General features: G+C 45.1%; 1 protein-coding gene across 6 annotated transcripts; it reads left to right on the forward strand.

The window, feature by feature from the left end:
• Positions 1–1,604: 1,604 nt before the first annotated feature.
• Positions 1,605–24,166, forward strand: LOC109905398 (CLK4-associating serine/arginine rich protein). 6 transcript variants are annotated; one of them, XR_002257265.2, is made up of 21 exons: positions 1,605–1,721; positions 10,627–10,766; positions 10,986–11,083; positions 11,254–11,355; positions 11,543–11,622; positions 11,725–11,809; positions 12,414–12,553; positions 12,915–13,011; positions 13,202–13,280; positions 13,396–13,469; positions 13,778–13,819; positions 14,430–14,624; positions 16,562–16,864; positions 17,001–17,189; positions 19,962–20,005; positions 21,758–21,818; positions 21,922–21,980; positions 22,136–22,182; positions 22,282–22,367; positions 22,748–22,772; positions 23,446–24,166. XR_002257265.2 is itself a non-coding variant. In XM_020502745.2 (21 exons), the coding sequence occupies exons 2-21, from the start codon at positions 10,668–10,670 to the stop codon at positions 23,486–23,488; spliced, it is 1,944 nt and encodes a 647-aa protein (XP_020358334.1). In that variant the 5' UTR covers positions 1,605–1,721; positions 10,627–10,667; the 3' UTR covers positions 23,489–24,166. The 6 variants fall into 6 exon arrangements, 2 of the variants coding, with proteins under 2 accessions (XP_020358334.1, XP_020358335.1); XR_004203083.1 differs by having other exon boundaries at positions 16,565–16,864; XR_004203085.1 differs by having other exon boundaries at positions 14,430–14,605; positions 16,565–16,864.
• Positions 24,167–24,180: the final 14 nt, after the last annotated feature.

Genomic DNA, 24,180 nt, shown 5'->3' on the forward strand with positions numbered 1-24,180 from the left:
ACTGAAGTTGAAGATTCCCTGTGTCTGTGACACCCTCTGTTTGGTGCGATGCAGACTCGTCTCACTGTAGCTCCCTTCAGTAACCACGAGCACATCCGTTCCTTGATTTTAACTGGCGGCTTTATTCTGTAGTTTTAGTCAGAATTATCACCTTCCGTGAGAACTATAAAGTAAATGAAAAATACAGTTAAGCACACTCTTACAACCTCCTTATCTTACGAGTGACTTATTAACTTGGTATAACTCTGAAGTGCTTACATACATAACAGTTTAACCGGCGCTATAACAGTATCATATTAAACACATGAATAAAGGAAAAATACCTCATTGGCTACTTATTACAGAAGGGAGGAAATCAAACTTCACACTTATTATTCCTGGCCTTTATGAACTACACCCGATGACATGAAAACATAGCTAACACAGCGCCTTCCCTCCAAAAGTGTGTTGCTACAATAAGGATCCCCGTTACAACAGTATTAGCTACTTAGTTCCGCTTGTCTTATTATTTCCCCTGTGCCACAGACACGTAAACAATTCAAACAAAGGACAACAACATAACCTCTAAGTCTAACTGTCAGTTACACTCGTAGAGAGCTCGGTGAAACAAAGAAGACACTGTCTGTACTACTGAGTTTTGAGTCTTTACCAGATAAAGTTAAGTTGGGATGTGACAGTTATCCCGTGAGCACTTTTGTCCCGAATCCGTTACAGTGTTTGAGGTGTCAAGCTTATGGTCAGGTGGCAGCAGTGTGTAGGAGGGATATTCCTAGATGTGAGAAGTGTGCAGAAGGACATGAGACAAAGGAATGTGTAGTATCGGTGGGAAAAGTTGTGAGTGTAATCTGTAGAGGTACCCATGGTGCTGGAGATCAGAGGTGTCTGGTGAGAGAAAGGCAGGTTGAGGTTGCCAGAATCAGAGCAGTGCAGAAGGTGCCATATGCCGAGGCAGTGAAGAGAGTAGTAGAGGAAGATGGGTCCAGGGTCAGGGATCCTAAGAGGATCCATGTGAGTAGCCCGAAGCCAATAGAGAGTGATAGGAATAACATGTGCTTCAGTAAGGTGTTTTTTTTGGCATTCAAGGCCATGGTCATCAATTGTACCCCAGGAATGGAACGTAAATCCCAGAGGATAGATGTGGTGATGTTAGATTACCTGTTAGATACTGCTGCAAAGTCAGATCTAGAAGCATAAGCATTTCGCCACACTCGGAATAACATCTGCTAACCATGTGTATGTGACCAATAAAATTTGATTTGATTTTGATGGCAGCTGAGGAGAAGTACTTGGGTGTGTGAGATTTTACTGCAGGAAAATTGGTTAAGATGTTTTGAACAATAGTGCCCCGTCCTCCCAGGCTGCTGGCCTGGAGTAGGATCAGACAGGGCCAAAGTAGTGGAATAGTGTTGCGGTTTAAATGGGTGCAGGGTTAGCTGGTAGGGCAATTTTTTTCACAAAGTGTAATGAATTTATACTACAGAAAAGCAGGCTGATGCACAGCCAACACAGTAGATGGCGGCATGCACCTATAACATTTGTTTGCGGACCACCATAATACCAAAGAAGAAGAAAAATAAACACACAATTTTGACAACATCCCGCAAACGCAGAGTGGGCTTCCGGTCTGAAGGAGGTGTGACGGGATGATATCGGCTGCCATCGCTCAGCCGAACAATTTGGAGAAACAATTTCAAGTGTGTGTTGGAGGTCTACAAAAACAGGTATCCTAATATGTGCCAAATAAATCAACTCAATTAATGATGGCATGTACTGTATTTATACACAATCTTTCGAGTGCATTATTCCCAACCACACATGGAGGCCATCATTGCTAGTTAGCTTAATGACTAATTAGCTAAGAAAGAGCTAAGCGGCTAGCTAGCTCACGTTATTGGGACAGCAGTCATTGCGCTTAGTAGCTAGCAAATTCAAGAAGCTAAAACGCATTTTCTGCAGACACTGTGTTTTAAGTCTGCAAAACAAATGTCGCCGTACTTCTCGCTCTACTATGATAGCTAGGTTAACGTTAGCTAGCGTGCTACACTTGTCCGTTTAGTGATAAACGGTGTTCACCATGTTTTGGTTGTGCTACAGTGGGTTGTAGGGGCAGGTCTCAAATCAAAATAAATGTGTATTTGTCACATGTCACGTAAACAATAGGTGTAGACTAACAGTAAAATGCTTACTTACGGGAAAAATAGTAACACGAGGAAATGCACAATAAGTAACGATAACTTTGCTAAACGGGGTACAAGTACCGAGTCGATTTGCAAGGTTACGAGGTAATTGAGGTAGATATGCAAATATAGATGGGGGTATAGTGACTAGGCAACATAATAGGTGATAAGCAGTAACAGCAGCGTACGTGATGAGTCAATGCCGAGAGTCCGGGTAGCTGTTTGGTTAAATATTTTTTAAAGCTGTTCAGTGTCCTAATGATTCCAGACTTCATGCATCGTTACTGCTTGCTGTGTAGTAGTAGAGATAAACGTCGGTCTTACTTGGGTGGCTGGAGTCATTGACAATTCTCAGGGCCTTCCTTTGACACCGCGTGGTATATTGGTCCTGAATGGTAGGGAGCTCGGCCCCAGTGATGTACTGGGCCGTTTAATTAAACTACCCTCTGTAGTGCCTTGCAGTCAGATGCCAAGCAGTTGCTGTACCAAGCAGGGATGCAGGCAGTCTACATGCTCTCAATGGTGCAGCTGTAAAACTTTGAGGATCCCATGCCAAATCTTTTCAGCCTCCTGAGAGGGAAGAGGCATTGTCGTGCCTTCTTTACTACTGTTGGTGTGTGTGGACCATGGACCATGTCATTTCAGCAAACCATGACACTCACCATCTCAAATTTTTCGGAAATGTTTTCTTTGGTTAGAAACATAAGATTAGCATTGCTGAAATTTTATTTGGTTGTAATCTAATTTGATCTCTGAGAAATTAAGCTAATTGATTGCACCCAAATTGTCCCTTTTTAATTAATAGTATTCACACAATATTCAACAAATGTAGTACCCAACATCCGATGAAGATCAAACTCCTTCCTACCATTGAGTAAGACACGAGGAATCCAATAAAATGGTCAAAAGCCACCCACGGACCCCACAACAATCCCACCCCAACAACCAGTATGCAGGATCAGCTCTCTGTTTGACAAGTAGTATGGCGCTGCAGCTTGGAGTATTGCTTCTTAATCCTTTGTGATGTAGCCTATTTCCTGTGAATCTGATGACGTTTTCCCTGTCTAGAGAAATTAGCCATTAAAGTCACTTGTATTATTTAGCATAAATTAGTGTGAATGTACCATGTTTTGCCCACTAGATGCCGCTGTTCCTTCTACTGCCTCCACACCCTTGTATTCGTTTTGCTGGTCTCTTGTGTTTATTAAATGAATCACAACATTTTCTTAGCAACTTTGTGTAGAAAACCAATAGCTTTTGCTCATGATGAAAATACATGATGTGGTCAATTGTGTGGCAAAGCCAGTCCCCTGTCAAAGCAATTCCGTTTGTCATTTTCTTAGCAACCTAATGCTTCAACCCAACTCTCCTTGAATAGACCAACAAATGGCAGCTTTCTGAGAGGGCTATCCATTTGGTGCAATTCTCCTATGAGGACTTTTCCTACAAGCCCAGAACTTTAATTGAGAAATGGGCTAGTGACTAAAATGTTGTGACAACCTTAATAAAATAATACAATTATAAACCATTGAATTGCAGTCATATCTTTTTCGATTCAATTATTACTAATATGTGATAATTCCATTGAAACTAAATGGACGAAATACTATCTTAGTGCTACGATACTTTTGGGAAACTCAGCCCAGCAAAATGGATAAAAGTAGCAGGAACAGTGGAATCTAGTGGGCATAACGTGGTACCTTCACACAAATTTATGGTAAATAATGCCAGCGACTTCAATGGCTAATTTCTCCAAACGGGGTAAAAAAGCATCAACAGATTCACAGGGAATATATTACATAGTATGAAGAAGCAATACTTCAAGTAGCAGCTCCATGCTATGTATTCAAGATGGCGCCGATAGAGATGGCAGCTTCGCTTCTAGTCCTTAGGAAACTGTGCAGTATTTTGTTTATTTAATGTATTATTTCTTACATTGTTAGCCCAGAAAACCTTAAGTGTTATTACATACAACCGGGAAGAACTATTGGATATCAGCGAGACGTAAACTTACCAGCACAACCAGGAATTCGACTTTTCCAAAGTGGATCCTTTGTCTGCACCTCCCAGGGCATTTGAACTGATTCCAGAGGCTGACTCAAAAAAACAACACTGCCAGAGGAAAGGGTACCGGAGCAGGCTTCTAGTGAGGCTTCGGATGCGCACACAACCCACCGCTGCCGAGTATACTACTCGCTAATGTCTAGTCCCTAGTTAACAAAGTCAATGAAATCAGGGCAAGAGTTGCTTTCCAAAGAGATATCCGGGATTGTAACATATTCTGTTTCACGGAAGAATGGCTAGCTGGGGACATGCTGTCGGAGTCCATACAGCCAACGGGATTTTCAGTGCATCGCGCCAACAGGAATAAATATCTCTCCGATAAGAAGGGTGGGGGTGTATGTTTCATGATAAACGACTCATGGTGTAATTGTAACAACATACAAGAACTCAAGTCCTTCTGTTCACCTGACCTAGAATTCTTCACAATCAAATGCCGACCGTATTATCTCCCAAGAGAACTCTCCTCGGTTATCGTCACAGCCCTGTATATCCCGCCGCAAGCGGATAGCAAGACGGCCATCGAGGAACTTCACTGGATTCTTTGCAAACTGGAAACCATATATCCTCAGGCTGCATTTAAAAAGCAAATTTGAGAACAAGTCTACCTAAATTATATCTGCATATCGATTGCTGTTCATGAGCAAGTATCACGCTCGAACATTACAACTCTAACTTCCGAGATGCATACAAGGCCCTCCCCCGCCCTCCTTTTGGCAAATCTGACCATGACTCCATTTTGTTGCTCCCCAGGCAGAAATTCAAACTGGAAGCGTCCACCATTAGGTCGATCCAATGCTGGTCTGACCAATCGGATGCCACGCTTCAAGATTGCTTCGATGGACTGGGATATGTTCCGGGTAGCCTCGGATAATAACATTGACGTATACGCTGTCTCAGTGAGTGAGTTTATAAGGAAGTGTATAGGAGATGTTGTACCCACTGTGACTACTAAAACCTTCCCAAACCAGAAACCGTGGATTGATTGCAGCATTCGCGCAAAACTGAAAGCACGTACCACCATATTTAATCATGGCAATGCGACTGGAAATATGGCCGAATACAAACAGTGTAGTTTTCCCTCCGTAAGGCAATCAAACAAGCAAAGTGTCAGTATAGAGACAAAGTGGAGTCGCAATTCAGCGGCTCAAACATGAGATGTATGTGGCAGGGTCTACAGACAATCACGGATTACAAAAATAAATCCTGCCCCATTCGCGGACAATGACGTCTTGCTTCCAGACAAATTAAACAACTTCTTTGTGCGCTTTGATGACAATACAGTGCCACCGACTAGGCCCGCTACCAAAGACTGTGGGCTCTCCTTCTCCATGGCCGATGTGAGTAAAACATTTAAACGTGTTAACCCTCACAAGGCTGCTGGCCCAGATGGCATCCCTAGCCACGTCCTCAAAGCATGCACAGACCAGCTGGCTGATATGTTTACGGACAACTTCAATCTCTCTCTATCCCAGTCTGCTGTCCCCACATGCTTCAAGATGGCCTCCATTGTTTCCATTGTCAACATCTGCTCTGACGACGAGCTCATGTCTGAAGGAGACGACACCTTGCGAGGGTAAAAAAAAACACACCCTGTTAAGAACTCTTTTTTTATTTATTAAAATATTTTTGATATATATTGACTTTCAATGAATTTCAGTTTTACTGCATTAAAATCACCGGCCACTAGTTGCGTCGACATTGGATGAGCATTTTCTTGTTTGCTTTTGGCCCTATACTGCTCGTTGAATGCGGTCTTAGTGCCAGTATCGGGTAAATAAACTTAGTTCACAAGATTAAACATTTAGGATCTAGGTTGTGAGATGTTGGAAACCAACCAGAAAAACCTGGCTTTAACCAGCAAAACAGAATGTTTACTATACTAAACAGGAAAATCTCCTTAGAAAGCTAAGGTAACTGAACTAAATGACTGTCATCATGAAGTGCCTTGAGAGGCTAGTTAAGGATCATATCACCTCCACCCTACCTGTCACCCTAGACCCACTTCAATTTGCTTACTACCCCAATAGGTCCACAGAAGATGCAATCGCCATCACACTGCACACCGCCCTATCCCATCTGGACAAGAGGAATACCGATGTAAGAATGCTGTTCATTGACTTCAGCTCAGCATTCAACACCATAGTACCCTCAACTCATCATTAAGCTTGAAACCCTGGGTCTCAACCCTGCTCTGTGCAATTGGGTCCTGGACTTCCTGATGGGCCTCCCCAGGTGGTGAAGGTAGGAAGCAACATCTCCACTTCACTGGTCCTCAACACTGGGGCCCCACAAGGGTGTGTGCTCAGCCCCCTCCTGTACTCCCTGTTCCCCTATGACTGCGTGGCCATGCACACCTCCAATTCAATCATCAAGTTTGCAGACGACACAATAGTGGTAAGCTTGATTATCAACAACGATGAGATTATCAACAACGATTAGCCAATAGTGAGGAGTTGAGGGCACTCGGAGTGTGGTGTCAGGAAAACAACCTATCACTCAATGTCAGCAAAAAAAGAGATGATCGTGGACTCCAGGAAACAGAAAAGGGAGCACACCCCTATCCACATTGACGGGACAGCAGTGGAGAAGGTGCAAAGTTTGAAGTTCCTTGGCATACACATTACAGACAAACTGAAATGGTCCACGCACTCAATGTGGTGAAGGCGCAACAGCGCCCCTCTTCAACTCAGGAGGCTGAAAAAAAGTGACCAGGCGGTGACAAACCCTCACCAACTTTTACATGTGTACGATTGAGAGCATCTTGTCGGGCTCTATCACCGCCTGGTATGGTAACTGCACCGCAAGGCTCTCCAGAGGCGTTGTGCAGACAGCACCATCACCAGGGGCAAACTACTAGAGGTCGACCGATTAATTGGAATGGCCGATTAATTAGGGCCGATTTCAAGTTTTCATAACAATCGGAAATCTGTATTTTTGGGCGCGGTATTTTTATTTATTTTTTATTTTTACTACACCTTTTATTTAATCTTTATTTAACTAGGGAAGTCAGTTAAGAACACCTTTTTATTTTCAATGACGGCCTAGGAACAGCGGGTTAACTGCCTTGTTCAGGGGCAGAACGACAGAGTTTCACCTTGTCAGCTCGGGGAATCCAATCTTGCAACCTTACAGTTAACTAGTCCAACGCAATATAACGACCTGCCTCAACTGTGGGAGCAATTATTAGGAAATGGAAGACATACAAGACCACTGATAATCTCCCTTGATCTGGGGCTCCACGCAAGATCTCACCCCGTGGGGTCAAAATGATCACAAGAACTGTGAGCAAAAATCCCAGAACCACACGGGGGGACCTAGTGAATGACCTGCAGAGAGCTGGGACCAAAGTAACAAAGCCTACCATCAGTAACACACTACGCCGCCAGGGACTCAAATCCTGCAGTGCCAGACGTGTCCCCCTGCTTAAGCCAGTACATGTCCAGGCCGGTCTGAAGTTTGCTAGAGAGCATTTGGATGATCCAGAAGAAGATTGGGAGAATGTCATATGGTCAGATGAAACCAAAATATAACTTCTTGGTAAAAACTCAACTTGTCGTGTTTGGAGGACAAAGAATGCTGAGTTGCATCCAAAGAACACCATACCTACTGTGAAGCATGGGGGTGGGAACATCATGCTTTGGGGCTGTTTTTCTGCAAAGGGACCAGCACGACTGATCCGTGTAAAGGAAAGAATGAATGGGGCCATGTATCGTGAGATTTTGAGTGAAAACCTCCTTCCATCAGCAAGGGCATTGAAGATGAAACATGGCTGGGTCTTTCAGCATGACAATGATCCCAAACACACCGCCCGGGCAACGAAGGAGTGGCTTCGTAAGAAGCATTTCAAGGTCCTGGAGTGGCCTAGCCAGTCTCCAGATCTCAACCCCATAGAAAATCTTTGGAGGGAGTTGAAAGTCCGTGTTGCCCAGCAACAGCCCCAAAACATCACTGCTCTAGAGGAGCTCTGCATGGAGGAATGGGTCAAAATGCCAGCAACAGTGTGTGAAAACCTTGTGAAGACTTACAGAAAACGTTTGACCTCTGTCATTGCCAACAAAGGGTATATAACAAAGTATTGAGAAACTTTTGTTATTGACCAAATACTTATTTTCCACCATAATTTGCAAATAAATTAATAAAAAATCCTACAATGTGATTTTCTGGATTTTTTTTTCTCAAATTTTGTCTGTCATAGTTGAAGTGTACCTATGATGAAAATTACAGGCCTCGTCTTTTTAAGTGGGAGAACTTGCACAATTGGTGGCTGACTAAATACTTTTTTGCCCCACTGTATACTATATCCTTCTATCTATTATTTACTATCTATTGCATCTTAGCTGCTCTGTCACTGCTCATCCATATATTTTATACTTATATTCTTATACTTACTTATATTCTCATCGTATTCCTTTACTAGATTGTGTGCATTAGGTTTTGTTGTGTAATTGTTAGATATTACCTATTAGATACTGCTGCACTGTCGGATCTAAAATCATAAGCACTTCGCTACACTCACAATAACATCTGCTAACCATGTGTATGTGACCAATAAAATTTGACTAGTCAGACATAGAGAATTGATACTGTATACTGGTTGTTGGGGTGGGATTGGTGTGGGTGGTCTGTGGCTGGCTGTTGACAATTTATTCGATTCCTCATGTCTTACACATTGTTAGGAAGAATTATAGTCCAAATCAGATGTTGTGTACTATATTTATTGAAGATTATATGAATCCTATAAATTAAAAGATCCAATTTGAGTGTTATCAATTAGCTTAATTTCTCAGATCAAAATATATTTCAACAAAAGAATGTTTCAGGAATGCTAATCTTATGTTTCTAACTACAGAAACGATTTCAGAAAAATTGGAGCTGGTGGGTGTAAATCCTCTTTCTTGACCTTTTTTCAAGTGGAATGTTAATTTCTTAGTGATGTGGACACCGAGGAGCTCTCGACCCACTCCACTACAGCCCTGTCGATGTGGATGGAGACTTGCTCGGTCCTCCATTTCCTGTAGTACACGATCAGCTCCTTTATGTTGAGGGAAAGGTGGTTGTCCTGGCACCACACTGCCAGGTCACTGACCTCCCTATGAGCTTCTTATCGTCATCAGTGATCAAACTTAATGATTGTGTTGGAGTTGTGCACGGCCATGCAGTCATGGGTGAACAGGGAGTACACGCACCCCTGAGGGGCCCCCGTGTTCTGTGTCAGCGGGACGGATGTGTTTCCTACCCTGCCAGGTCACTGAATTGAATGTTAATTTCTCTATCATAAGCCGCCTTCAACATTGTTTTAGAGAATTTGGCAGTATGTCCAATCAGCCTCACAATCGCAGACCACGTGTAACCACACCAGCCCAGGAGTTCCACATCCAGGTTCTTCACCTGCAGGATTGCCTGAGACCAGCCACCCTGACAGCTGATGAAACTGTAGGTTTGCACAACCAAATCATTTCTGGACAAACTGTCAGAGATCGTCTCAGCGACGCTCATCTGTGTTCTCGTAGTCCTCACCAGGGTCTTGACCTGACTGCAGTTTGGTGTCGTAACTGACTTCAGTGGGCAAATGCTCACCTTCAGTGGTCACTGGCACGCTCTTCACGGATGAATCCCGTTTTCAACTTTACCGGGCAGATGGCAGACAGCGTGTGGTGTTGCGTGGGCGAGCGGTTTGATGTGAACACCGGTCCCATGGTGGGGTTATGGTATAGGCAGGCATAAGCTACAGACAACGAACACAATTGTATTTTATCAATGTCAATTTGAATCCACAGAGATACCGTGACGAGATCCTGAGGCCCATTGTCGTGCCATTCATCTACCTCATGTTTCAGCATGATAATGCACGGCCCCATGTCGCAAGGATCTGTACACAATTCCTGGAAGCTGAAAATGTCCCAGTTCTTCCACGGCCTGCATACTCACCAGACATGTCACCCATTGAGCACGCTTGGATGCTCTGTATCGACAGTACGACAGCATGTTCCAGTTCCTGACAATATCCAACAACTTCGCACAGCCAATGAAGAGGAGTGGGACAACATTCCACAGGCCACAATCAACATCCTGATCAACTATGCGAAGGCGATGTGTCACGCTGCATGAGGCAAATGATGGTCACACCAGATACTGACTTGTTTTCTGATCCACGCCCCTACCTTTAAATTATTTTTTAAGGTATCTGTGACGAACAGATGCATATCTGTATTCCCAGTCATGTGAAATTCATAGATTAGGGCCTAATGAATTTATTTCAATGGACTGGTTTCCTTATATGAACTGTAACGCCGGTATTGTTAGTTAAGTCTTTATTGTTGGATGTTGCATTTTTATATTTTAGTTCAGTGTAATATGGTATTGGGTCTGTCCTGTCTCCTCACAGCCACCGTGCCCCGCCGCGCCCCCACACCCAGCGGAGCCGTCATGTGGCAGGAGGCCCGCAAACATGAGCGCAAGCTGCGCGGCATGATGGTGGACTACAAACGCCGCGGCGAGCGCCGGCGAGAGTACTACGAGAAGATCGTAAGTTGCCCCAGCGTGCTGCTTTGCTTTTCTTGTGCATAGCCCGTTACACTAATCATCAAGATCTGCACAACTTCATATCATCTGGTGCTTTAGTGCTGGGCTGGAACGAAAGCCTTTTGCACCCTGTAGCTCTCCAGGACCAGGGTTGGTGATTTACTGAATGAAGATTCCCCATGCTCTGGTGTTCTCCCTTTCACCCTTTCCTCTCCTCTACAGAAAAAGGACCCGGCTCAGTTCCTTCAGGTTCACGGCCGGGCCTATAAGATCCATCTGGACTCGGCCGTGGCGCTCGCCGCAGAAAGCCCCATCAACATGTGAGAAGAGAAACACGCATACAACAACACATGACATGCATATGCACACGCGCCACCATGTCTTGCTTTTACATACACAAACGCATGATATAATACACAAACGTTCTTTCTGCACGCCGTCGCACCACCTGAGAACACTAATCGGTATGTTATGTTCTCTATTGCTGCAGGATGCCCTGGCAGGGAGACGCCAACAACATGATTGACAGGTTTGACGTGAGGGCACACCTGGACTTCATACTCACCTACACCCCTCCGCTCCTCAGCACAGCGTAAGTGTGACTGAGCTCTCTCCTTCAGACTTCCTACCTTATTACGCCGCGTGTTCACTGATGTGTATTATTACACACACAGGTTGATTTGTTGTGGTTTGATGAAATGTGATATGAAAGGTCAAATGTGTTTCGTGGGACCACTGTTTTTCGCGAAACATATTGAAGTGTTGCGTTTGGGTTGCAGCACCCCAGAACAGGAGTCGGAGGAGAGGAAGTGCAACTATGAGCGTTACAGGGGCCTAGTGCAGAACGACTTTGCCAGCAGTGAGTATCCGCTGGTGTTGGTAATGCCATGTTTCTTGTGCCTCCCTCCCAGTGGGTATGTTGTTTTTCTGTGTTCTCTAACCTCCCGCTGTCCCTCTGCAGTCTCTGAGGAGCAGTGTTTGTACCAGATCCAAATGGACGAGCTCTATGGTGGCCTGCAGAGGCCAAATGAGGATGAGAAGAAAAAGTTAGTCCTATCCCATCTTTTCACATTCTATATGGTTTCTAGAAGTATGCACTAATTTACAGATTGTTTGTGTTGATTATTAAATCAAATCAAATCAAATTTTATTTGTCACATACACATGGTTAGCAGATGTTAATGCGAGTGTAGCGAAATGCTTGTGCCTCTAGTTCCGACAATGCAGTAATAACCAACAAGTAATCTAGCTAACAATTCCAAAACTACTACCTTATAGACACAAGTGTAAGGGGATAAAGAATATGTACATAAAGATATATGAGTGAGTGATGGTAGAGAGCGGCATAGGCAAGATACAGTAGATGGTATTGAGTGCATTATATACATATGAGTATGTAAACAAAGTGGCATAGTTAAAGTGGCTAGTGATACATGTATTACATAAAGATGCAGTATATGATATAGAGTACAGTATATACATATACATATGAATAATGTAGGGTATGTAAACATTATATTAGGTAGCATTGTTTAAAGTGGCTAGTGATATATTTTACATCTTTTCCCATCAATTCCCATTATTAAAGTGGCTGGAGTTGAGTCAGTGTGTTGGCAGCAGCCACTCAATAAGCCCCTCCCTTTTGTTTAGGCTTGCTAAAGACAAGGCTACCATTGGCTACACGTACGAGGACAGCACTGTTACGGAGCCTGGGGAGGAAGAAGAGAAAGGGGAGGAGGATGACTCTGAGAACAGCGAATCGGAGGAGGACGAGGGCATCCCAGACATTGGTGAGTCCCAATACCTTCTCACTCAAGCAAGTATGAGTTGTCGGGTTGGATGGACATGGGGCTTATTCGACTTTGCAGCCTGCTGCCGACGGACTGATCTACAAATGGCCTTGCATCAAAAAATGTAATAAATTATTATTTGTAGTTCAGTCACAATTTACCCATAATGCAGCATGTTGACTGCAATGATGAACAAGCCAGTGTTGCCAGGTCGCAGTTGTAAATGAGAACTTGTTCTCAACTAGCTTACCTGGTTAAATAAAGGTGAAATAAAATTTTAAAAGGCCAGTAAATGGTAATGTATGTGGAATGTGATTATGTATTATTTTCTCATACCACTGTCGTGTGCGTGTGTTTTCAGACGTGGAGGTGGACGTTGACGAGCTCAACACAGAGCAGGAGTTGGATCTGAACAAGATGGCCAACCCATATGGAATGGCAGAGGGAGATTTTGTAAGGTCAGTCTGCCTGCTTCCATTGTGTTTGGCTAAAAATTGTATGTGTTGACATTGCATTATCGCTGGAGTCAATGGAAATGGCTATGTTTCTATTAAATGACCAGTTGCTTTCATTGTGACTTTTTAGCAAAGGTAAAACTCAAATGTTTGCTGTTAAACACACTATGTTAACTGGCCGACTGTTTGACAGGATGCTGAGGAAAGACAAGGATGAGGTGGAGGCCATTAAACACGCCAAGGCTCTGGAGGCAGAGAAGGCCATGTACTCGGTAAGAAAGAATCAGTGTGTGTGTGTCCGGTGTGTTGCTGTCGTGTCAATGATTGTTGGTAGGCCTATGCTTTCCCCTGATCATGTCACTGAGGGTGTTTGTGTGTGACCCTCAGGGCCGTCGCTCTCGCAGACAGAGGAGGGAGTTCAGAGAGAAGAGACTGAAGGGCAGACAGATCAGCCCACCCAGGTAAACAGCAGTTGATACCAGGGTTTGGGGTCCAGCGTCGTCCGGGTTAGGGCCGGGGTAGGCCGTCATTGTAAATAAGAATTTGTTCTTAAATGACTTGCCTAGTTAAATAAAAAATATGAAAATTGGTTTGCTTTGTGAATTTAATAGAATGAAATGGAATTGACCCCCAACCCTGATTTTAGAAAAAATAACAATGTATACCATACGAGGTAACTCACCTCATCCACTACCAATGTGTAGCACACACATGGTGCGAGACACACTGTCACACCTCTTTAAACCCTTTCTCTGTTTATGATCTCCAGCTATGCCAGGAGAGACAGCCCAACCTACGATCCCTACAAACGGTGAGTGGGAGGCCAACCATTTTACTTTCTAAGTTTTTCACTTTTTAAACGTCCATCTAATACTATATTTTGACAAGGGAAAGTAATGGCACAGTCATCCTTTTGATCAGTGCTAACAACTCATGATGAACTGCTTGCTCGTGAGGCTGAGGTAAACTTTTAATCAGTAGAGATGGCACTGATGATTCTCCCCTCTGGCAGCGTGACCGGTAGCTTAGCGGTTAGAGCTAGTTTGAATACCTGAGCCGCCTAGGTAGAAATCTGCCCTTGATGCGAAGTGCATCATACTATGAAACTTTCTGTATTTATTAAAGTTCTATATGTTAACTTGATTGCTGTCACACCAGTGGACTAATTAAACAAATACCAAAATATCGTTTTTGAGTGGAATTTTCCTTTACCCCTAATTGCTCCAGGGTCGCTGCCAATAATGGCCGATCCCTGGCCTTGACCCCAATCTCTGAAGGTGTCTCAGGGGGAGTGGGATATGCAAAAAAAGACATTTCCATTTTACACCACACACTTGTACAGTTTACATGATTGTACATGTGTGAAGCAGGACAAATATAAGCACCCCTATTTGATTTGACCTCCTTCCTCTCCCCCTCAGGCCCCAGTCGGAGTCCAGTTCGGAGTCACGGTCCCGCTCCCGTTCCCCAGGCCCAGAGAAGATCACATTCATCACCAGCTTTGGAGGCAGTGACGAGGAGGCTGCCGCGGCAACCCAAGCTCCACCCCCTGTCCACTCCGGCCACACTCCCGCCAACTTGCTGCAACACCCCGCAGGTCATAGCAGGGGCTCCCGGTCGGTAGCTTTCCCCTTCTGCTTTCCATTGGTTGTTTACTCCTGTCAGTCATGTTGCTGTTCAGTGACTACAGCTGTAGAGATTTGGGCTATAGAGATTTGGTAGGTGAAGTGGAGCTCAGATTTAGGTTAGTTTGTTTGACTTGAATAGCTTACAATTCAAGTAGTGTGACATTTTAGAGATGCGTATTAGTTTGTGCGTCCCAAACAGCAAATTCTGCATGTTATTCTGTGTTATGGTAAATCAATGAGATCACATACAGTACCAGTCAAAGGTTTGGACACACCTAATCATTACATATTATTTTTCCCTTCTACGTTGCAGAATGATAGTGAAGACATCAAAACTATGAAATAACACGCATTGAATCATGTAGTAACCAAAAAAGTTGTAAATAAATCTAAATATATTTTCTATTCTTCAAAGTAGCCGCCCTTTGCTTTGAGAGATTTGCACACAGAAGATAGCCCTATTTGGTAAAAAGTCAAGTCCATATCATGTCAAGAACAGCTCAAATAAGCAAAGAGAAACGACAGTCCATCATTACTTTAAGTCATGAAGGTAAGTCAATGCAGAACATTTCAAGAACTTTGAAAGTTTCTCCAAGTGCAGTTGCAAAAACCATTAAGCGCTATGAGGAATCTGTCTCTCATGAGGACCACCACAGGAAAGGAAGACCCAGAGTTACCTAAGTTCATTAGAGTTACCAGCCTCAGAAATTGCAGCCCAAACAAATGCTTCAAAGCGTTCAAGTAACAGACATGTCAACATCAACTGTTCAGGGGAGACTGTGTGAATCAGACCTTCATGGTCGAATTGCTGCAAAGACACCACTACTAAAGGACACCAATAAGAAGACACTTGCTTGGTCCAAGAAACACGAGCAATGGACATTAGACCGGTGGAAATGTGTCATTTTGGTCTGATGAGTCTAAATTTGAGGTTTTTGGTTTTAACCTCTGTGTTTTTGTGAGATGCAGAGTAGGTAAACGGATGATCTCCGCATGTGTGGTTCCCGCCGTCAAGCATGTAGGAGGAGGAGGTGTGATGGTGTGGGGGTTGCTTTGCTGGTGATACTGTCTGTGATATATTTAGAATTCAAGCCACACTTAACCAGGATGGCTACCACAGCATTCTGCAGTGATACGCCATCCCATCTGGTTTGCGCTTAGTAGGACTATCATTTGTTTTTCAACAGGACAATGACCCAAAACATACCTCCAGGCTCTGTAAGGGCTATTTGACCAAGAAGGAAAGTGATGGAGTGCTGCATCAGATGACCTGTCCTCCACAATTACCTGACCTCAACCCATATGTGGGAATTCCAAGACTTTTGGAAAAGCATTCCTCATGTAGCTGGTTGAGATTGTCAAGAGTGTGCAAAGTGGTCATCAAGGCAAAGGGTGGCTACTTTGAAGAGTCTCAAATATAAAATATATTTAGATTTGTTGAACACTTAACCAAAAACAAAAAAATATTTATTTAGTTTAACCACACGATTCCATGTGTTCATAATGTTGATGTCTTCACTATTATTCTACAATGTAGAAAATAGTACAAATAAAGAAAAAGCCTTTAACTGGTACCAGTCCAACCTTTAACTGGTACTGTAGCTCTTAACATTTAAAGCTGCCCTATACACCTTAGTACCACTCTCTTAAAGGCACCATGAGGTAAGGGAACGTATATTGCATGTACGCCATCTGTCTGTTCGGTATGGTTCACAAAGTAGCAGAAAGTCCTGAGCTCTACCTGTGTGTGGTTACATGATGATGATGATGATATGACCAAAAACAATGTACGGTACTGTAGTATTACTAGCAGCCTAACAAGAAATGAAGTAGATCAAAACAGAAATACAAACTGAGTCAAAGCAGACCGGATTAGAGCAACCAGTGGGTCGTCGCTAAACACATCTGTGTGTCTCTCTGTTCAGCAGACGCCGCTCTTCCTCCAGCCCTTCCTCCTCTTCCTCCCACTCTTCCACTCATCGCTCCTCCTCTCGTTCCTCCTCTCACTCACGCCGCGACAGACGCCATGGAGGAGGGAGGGACGGACGACATTCCCGGTCGAGGCGGCGCTCCGACTCACGGTCCCGGGGCAGAGGAGCCAACGGAGGAGGGGGGTCACGGAGGAGATACGACCGGACACAGTCACGCTCCAATGACCGGGACAGGGAGCGAGAACGGGACAGAGACAGGGATGTGGGTCGTCGCTTCGCAGCACGCAGACGCACACGGTAAGGCAGCCCAGACAACCATAAGACTTTTCTAAACTCAGTAAATCATGAACTCAATGTCTCTTTTTTGTACACTAAAATAAACTGGTGGGCTGTTCGATGTTGTGCTGATCACATCCTTCTGTTCTCCTTCCAGGTCCAGCTCTAACTCTCGGCAGGGGGACCGTGCCAGGCCCGGGGGGGGTAGGCGGACTTCAGGAGGGCATCGGAGGGGGGTCAGCAGCAGCCCTAGCCCCTCCCAGTCCCCCCAGCCCAGCTGCTCCCCCTCCCCCTCACACAGAGGAGGCCCGCCCTCTGCCACTGCTCTCTGTGACAAGCTGAGAAAGTGAGTCCACTGACACCTGTACACTCACAGACGCGCACGCATCAACACGCTAGAGGTCTTTCACGGGTTGAAAAAGTTGAACACATTCCGAAATAGACCTGCGGCTTTCCCACCCGGACCCGATATGCAGAAATACAATTTCAAATAGAAAGACCCGTTCCGAACAGACCAGAGACCAACTAGACCCATTCCATATAGATCTGGTCGGATCCGAGTGAGGGAAGCAGGAGAAAAGTACATATTTAAGCTACTTTATTAGCCAGAGCTGATAATGCAAGAGGGGTGCCGCTCTAGAAGGGGTCAAAGAACAGCATTCTCATATAGGTGTTCCTTTTGTCCACGTGGGAAAGGGCAGTGTGGAATGCGATTGAGATTGCTTCATCTGTGGATCTGTTGGGGCGGTATGTGAATTGGACTGGGTCTAGGGTACCCGGGAGGTTGATGTGAACCATGACTAGCCTTTCAATGCACTTCATGGCCACTGCCTTGAGTGCTACGGGGTGGTAATCATTTAGGCAGGTTACCTTTACTTCCTTGGGCACAGGGACTATGATGGTCTGCTTGAAACATGTAGGTATTACAGACTCAGTCAGGGAGAGGTTGAAAATGTCAGTGAAGACACTTGCCAGTTGGTCCGTGCATGCTTTGAGTACACGTCCTGGTAATCCATCTGGCCCCGCGGTTTTGTGAATGTTTACCTGTTTAAAGGTTTTGTTCACATCGGCTACCGAGAGTGTTATCACAGTCATCCAGAACAGCTGGTACTCTCGTGCATGCCTCAGTGTTTCTTGCCTTGTAGGGAGTGTAAAAGGCATTTAGCTTGTCTGGTAGCCTTGCGTCACTGGGCAGCTCGCGTACAGGTTTCCATTTGTAGTCCATAAGTTTTCAAGCCCTGCCACATCCAACGAGCGCCGGAGCCGGTGTAGTAGGATTCAATCTTAATCCTGTATTGACTCTTTGCTTGTTTGATGGTTCGTCTGAGAGCGTAGCGGGATTTCTCACAGGAGTCCGGTTTAGTGCCCCGCTCCTTGAAAGCGGCAGCTCTAGCCTTTAGCTCGATGCGGATGTTGTCTGTAATCCATTGCTTCTGGTTGGGATATGTACGTACGGTCACTTTGGGGACGACATCGTCGATGCACTTATTGATGAAGCCGATGACTGAGGTGGTTTATTCCTCAATGCCATTGGATGAATCCCGGAACATACTCCAGTCTGTGCTAGCACAACAGTCCTGTGGCATCCGTGTCCTCTGACCACTTCCGTATTGAGCGAGTCACTGGTACTTCCTTCCTTAGTTTTTGCTTGTAAGCAGGAATTAGGAGGGTAGAGTTATGGTCAGATTTGCCTAATGGAGGGTGGGGGAGCGCTTTGTGTGCGTCTGTGTGTGGAGTAAAGGTGGTACAGAGTTATTTTATTTAAAAAAATTATCCTCTGGTTGCACATGTGGCATGCTGGTAAAAACGAGGTAAAACTGATTTGTTTGCCTGCATTAAAGTCTCCGGCCACTAGGAGCGCCGCTTCTGGATGAGCATTTTCTTGTTTGCTTGTGGCCTTATACAGTTAATTCAAATCAAATCAAATTTATTTATATAGCCCTTCGTACATCAGCTGATATCTCAAAGTGCTGTACAGAAACCCAGCCTAAAACCCCAAACAGCAAGCAATGCAGGTGTAGAAGCACTCAAGCATAATTGAGTGCGGTCTTAGTGCCAGCATCTGTCTGTGGTGGTAAGTAGACGGCTACGAATAATATAGATGAGAACTCTCTTGGTAGATAGTGTGGTCTACAGTTTATCATAAGGTACTCTGCCATAGCTAGATTATTCATCATTCAATATGATTACAAATCAAATGTTATTTGTCACATGCTTTGTAAACAACAGGTGTAGACTAACAGTGCAATGCTTCCTTTACGTCGTACCTGTCTTGACTGCATCAAACAGGGATACGCTAGTTAAGCTAGCTAGCTTCCTAGACTAATTGAGGCCGCCTGCGCTTTCTCGTCCTACACAGTTACAAATAGCAGCAACTCCATTCAGATTATTAAGTAGCAGCCTACCTGTTGGCTCTTTGTCGTTATAGCCGACCCGTCTCCTTTAACTTTTAATTCCATCATTTTAATTCCATCTTTCATTGATTAGATATCGCCTCACTTTTGCCCCACACGGAGGCTATGTGACTGTAGCCTATTGCCGCTTTGATGTCTTATGATTGGCCAACGACAAGCTGTACGTGCCACTCTCGTGAAAAGCAAGCGCAGCAACATAAATTCTACAACTTCTCTCTCTACTGCAGCAGTTGCGTTCAGATCTGTACGGGTCCTTCCAGACAAGTCCGTTAAAATTACACGTACCTGATACCAGTGACAATCAGATCCGACCCAGACCCATGATATTTAGTATTCTGGATCCGGACCCGCTCAGGTCCGAGATTGGATCTCTGGTAATCGGGTACAGGTAGATCCGTGAAGACCTCTAAAACACACACACAGACTCACAAATATGTACATACACACACAGACTCACAAATATGTACATACACACACAGACTCATAAATATGTACATACACACACAGCCTCCACCCTCATGTGCAGTTTAAAACAAACAGCAAATAGGTAGCTAATATTTTCCCTAGTCTGTCCTACAGTAGGTGCTCTCTGATGAGAAATGTTGACATTTTCAGCCCTACTTTTCTCCCTCCCTCTCTCTTTTTCCCCCTTTCTCTCTCTGTCTCTCCCTCTCCTCTCTCTTTCTTTCTTTCTCTTCCTCCAGGCCTGATACTCCGGGTGGTAAAGAGACAGGAGCTGCCAAAGTCAGTAAGAATTTGATCTAGCTGGGTTTGTTGCTAAAGTCTACGCCTCCCTCACCCCTGACAGGCTGAGCTGGTTGTCCATCAGGCTGGGGATCCTGCCCTCCCCCCCCCCCCCCCCCCGAATGCCACTGTGCACACAGAGAATGGAAATCATATGAAATGTATTTTGACTGCCTCTCTCTATGGAGCTTCCATTGTAACTGGTGACCTTACCTCCCCCTGAATGCAGTGTAGAGTTAAACCCTTCTCTACTCAGTTTAGAGTGTGGTTGCAGGGTTAGCCTACCTCGAATGGGCAGAACCTACATCGCAGAGTGGAGTATGACAGAGACTTTATCTGACACTTCTTTCCCCTCCTTATCCCTGAATGGACTTGTGTTCCCAGCACCCTTTCTGTCACTTATGTATCTGTCTGTTTTATGGATGTTGCTGTATTCTGCGGCTCTTTTACTGCGCTATGGAGGGTGTTGCGGTCAGACCAGAGAAAGAGAGCGAGAGAGAGAGAGAGAGTGTGTGTGTGTGTGTGTGTGTGTGAGGAGAGGTTTGCCCCCCTAAATCTCAATGAGACGTTTCACTCTACAGGTCGACAACCCGTTGTAAAGCTAGTGCCCTAAGACTGAGGGGAAAGCACTGATATGTCATTGTCAGAGGCTCTTAAATGGCTTCTTTTCCTTGTCTCCTTTCCTTGTCTCCTCTCTTCCATCACCACTGATCTGAAAGGACTGGGTAAGTCAAAGCAAAGTAGTAGTAAAGGAAGCCATATAAGAGTAAAGGGGGGAGAGAGTAGTAGTCTAGAGTCTGGGTGCATTCCAATAGTCTTAAGTGGCTTCCTCTCCTCGTCTCCATTCTTTCGTCTGCGCTGACGGTAAAAGAACTAGATAAGTGAAGGCAACGTACTGGTAGGCATACTCTATATTTATTTAAAATCGCCTATGTTTCAGATCAGCCTAAGTGAAGGCGACTCAGGAGAGGAGGTCATTTAAGGCTGTTAAGCACACCCCTGCTATGTAGTGAGGTCGGAGCTCTCAGGTGCACACAGCTGACGTGGACAGCAGAGCGGTGGGGGGGGGGCTGGGCTTGTCTGAGCAGGCAGGAGAAATACACCACCACGCCTCTCCACCCAGGGCTTAACAGCACACACTGTTACCTGCTGCGTTCCCTTTAGAGACACTAGTCTTTGATATGAACCGCTCCAGTACAGGGGATTCACAGGGAAAGGAATACATCCGGGTTGCTGAATCGAAAGCGAGCGTTAGAGGGGAGGGTAAATGAATTCTGTAGGCATTTTGGCCTGTAATGTGTGCTTGTCTATCCACGAGCTGAATTCCAACCTGGCCAGGGAGTGTAAGCAGGGAATGTACAGGGGAGGGGAGGGCTGCTGGCGCTACTTGTGACCAACATTTGCCAGACTGTTCTGTTCTTTTTTTTTACTCTCTTACCCTTAGCTGTCCTCGCAACATTCACATGTTATATACATGGAAATGCATAAGGCATGTAATACTTAAGAGTCCAGTTCCATGTAATGTGATCCTGTCCTGCTACTGGGTACAACAGCTGCGGGTCACGGAGTTCGGGCCTCCTCGCCGCACGTAGCCGGATCTACCAGTCCAGCAGAAAACAGGACAGGAGATGACAAACGGCTCACGTTATTTACGACTCTATACCCCCACCTGACCAACCGTGTCCCCTTAATTTCACACACACCCTGCGCTCCTGCCCTGCGAGTGTGTGTGCTGATGCGCGCCTGTCTCTTACAGCCCAAGATGACCCCGCAGGAGAAGCTGAAGATACGCATGCAGAAGGCCCTCAACAGGCAGTGTGAGTAGACAAGACTGGACTCTGTTTGGTCAGTTACAACTCCTTGATGCTGTGTTTGTATGTACATATTCATCCTTCCTCTGCTCTTCTGTTTCTCCCTCAGCCAAGGCGGATAAGAAAGCAGCCCAGGCAAAAGTCACTCAGCAGGAAAATAAGCGAGCGGTGCGTGTGGACTTGTGTTTGTGAACTGCTAGCCAGCCCCCCCAATTATAGCATAATGTGTGAAGCTTCTTGAAACAGACAGTTTACCCCTAAGACAGTCCTTTGATATATATGTTGTCGTCTGCCATTGGCCCTCATGGCTGTTGACTTTACAGGAGCGCGAGGGAGAGCTCAGAGCCATGGCACGCAAGATCCGCATGAAGTAAGACTGTGTGTGTGTGTGTGTGTGTGTGTGTGTGTGTGTGTGTGATGCATTGTAGTGCCGTATGACTCTTGTTAAACGGTGGTGTGTGTGTTCCAGGGAGCGTGAGCGTCGGGAGAAAGAGAGGGACGAGTGGGAGAGACAGTACGGACGACAAAGCCACTCGCCCTCCCCATCGAAATATGGTGAGTTCAGTGAGTCACCCCTTACTGTTATATCATTGTTAAATCCATGACGGGAAGTGTTAAATTGCACACTTTGGGGAAAAGGGTGTCGAATCGGGACGCAGCCCATAAGCCTGTGATAGTGGCTCAGTACTAGTTGTCAAGTCAAATTTGATTTGTCACATGCGCCAAATACAACAGGCCAACAGTAGACCTTACTGTGAAATGCTCACTTACGAGCCATTTCCCAACAGCGCAGAGTTAAAAGGTAAGAAAATACGCCCCCAAAATGTTTTTTTCACTATGGCTCAGTACTAATTGTGACAGTGTTGTTATTGAACTTTCTGGCGGGCTGTTGTGTTGGTCCTTCACCGATGTCTGTCCTCTTGTCTGTCCCTCAGGTCGCGACCACAGCTCATCCAGAAGGTATGTGAAAAACCACAAGAGTCTCTCCTCTTGAGGAAGGATGTTGCCTCTCACGCACTTTTATCTCAGTAGCACATCGTACTGTCCCTCTGCGTTCTGTCACAACTCTTTCTCGCCCTGCGATGGGGAAGTGTAAGATCACTGAAGTCCATATACAGTTTAGAGTGATTTAACACAATGTTGAGCATATGAATATATTTTCCCTTTCTGTAACGCTCATGATCTCCAGTGTTCTATCTGTGACTCACAGGACAGACATACTCTCTTTGTTCCTTTCTCTCTCTCCTCCTCTCTCTCCCTTTCACACACTCCTATTCAAATGTGTTCTCTCTCCCTCACACGCACCCACATTCAAACTCTTTTGTCCCAATCAAAAACATGCATACTCTCACAGAAGGCTGTCAGTGCTAATGTTAGGCCCCCTCGTCCCTAGTCCTCCCTGGGGAAGTGTGTGGCCTGCCAGGCCGGCTGTGGTATTGGGGAGTGGGGACAAACTGAACCCGGAGTCTCAGTACATCAGAAACAGATGAGGCTTAACACTGTCAGTCTCAATACTCTACAGCAGTGCTGCACTTAGACCATGTGTGCTCGACAGAAATATGGAAGTTTGAGTTAAAAAAATTTTAAGCACTGTGTCACCTGAGACTCACTCACTCTTTTCTCGGGTTTCCAGGAGGTCCCGTTCCCGGTCGAGGAGTCCATATTACCGATACTAAACATACCGTTGGGACTCACCAACCCCCACACCCCTCCTCACCCTCTCCTCTGCCTACTCTTCCAGTGAGGAGAGGGGGACAATGTCCTGAATGGAAGAGTGGTAGAGAGAGACTGAATGAGAGGTGGAGATGGAGAGAGGAAAATGGAGGAACTGAATTGGAGGCCGGAGGTTGCTATGAGTGACGGATTTTGTACGTTATTGCTGACAGCTTGTCACATCTGGACACATTTCAGTATCTCAGTAATTCTACATACATATTCTCTCCTTTATGATGGCCTTAAGTTGCTTTTTCTCTTCTATCTCTGCGCGCTCTTTCCCCCGTCCATTCCATCTCTCTCTGAGAAGGGGGTGTTGGCATCACTGTCTTATCACAGGAATAGGATGTAAAAGAATCGGATTGAAATTTGACCTTCATCTGTGTACATCATTTTCTTTGATTTCAAATGAGTGAACATGAATGAAATCCTGAGGGGTTGTAATAGCCCCGTGTGTGAGTATGAAAACTAATTTGTATGCCATGCCCCCCTAACAGCTCACCCTGTGAATTGAGACATGATTGTACTCTTCTGAGGTAACAGATGAAGTCTTTTTTTGTTTGTTTTAGTCCAACTATGATAAGATGTCAAACTGGGAAGTCCAAATAAAACGCACAGAAGTATCTGATGTAGTAGGTCTATTGGTTTGGTATGT

The sequence above is a fragment of the Oncorhynchus kisutch genome, linkage group LG15 (assembly GCF_002021735.2).
Source record: "Oncorhynchus kisutch isolate 150728-3 linkage group LG15, Okis_V2, whole genome shotgun sequence".
Taxonomy (NCBI): domain Eukaryota; kingdom Metazoa; phylum Chordata; class Actinopteri; order Salmoniformes; family Salmonidae; genus Oncorhynchus; species Oncorhynchus kisutch.

Excerpts from the sequence above, each read along its gene's own strand:
- LOC109905398 (XM_020502745.2), top strand. The coding sequence starts at position 10,668 with ATGTGGCAGGAGGCCCGCAAACATGAGCGCAAGCTGCGCGGCATGATG. Across the intron at positions 11,810-12,413 it reads AATGAGGATGAGAAGAAAAA|GCTTGCTAAAGACAAGGCTA; the intron begins GTTAGTCCTATC and ends CCTTTTGTTTAG. Across the intron at positions 13,281-13,395 it reads CAGAGAAGGCCATGTACTCG|GGCCGTCGCTCTCGCAGACA; the intron begins GTAAGAAAGAAT and ends TGTGACCCTCAG.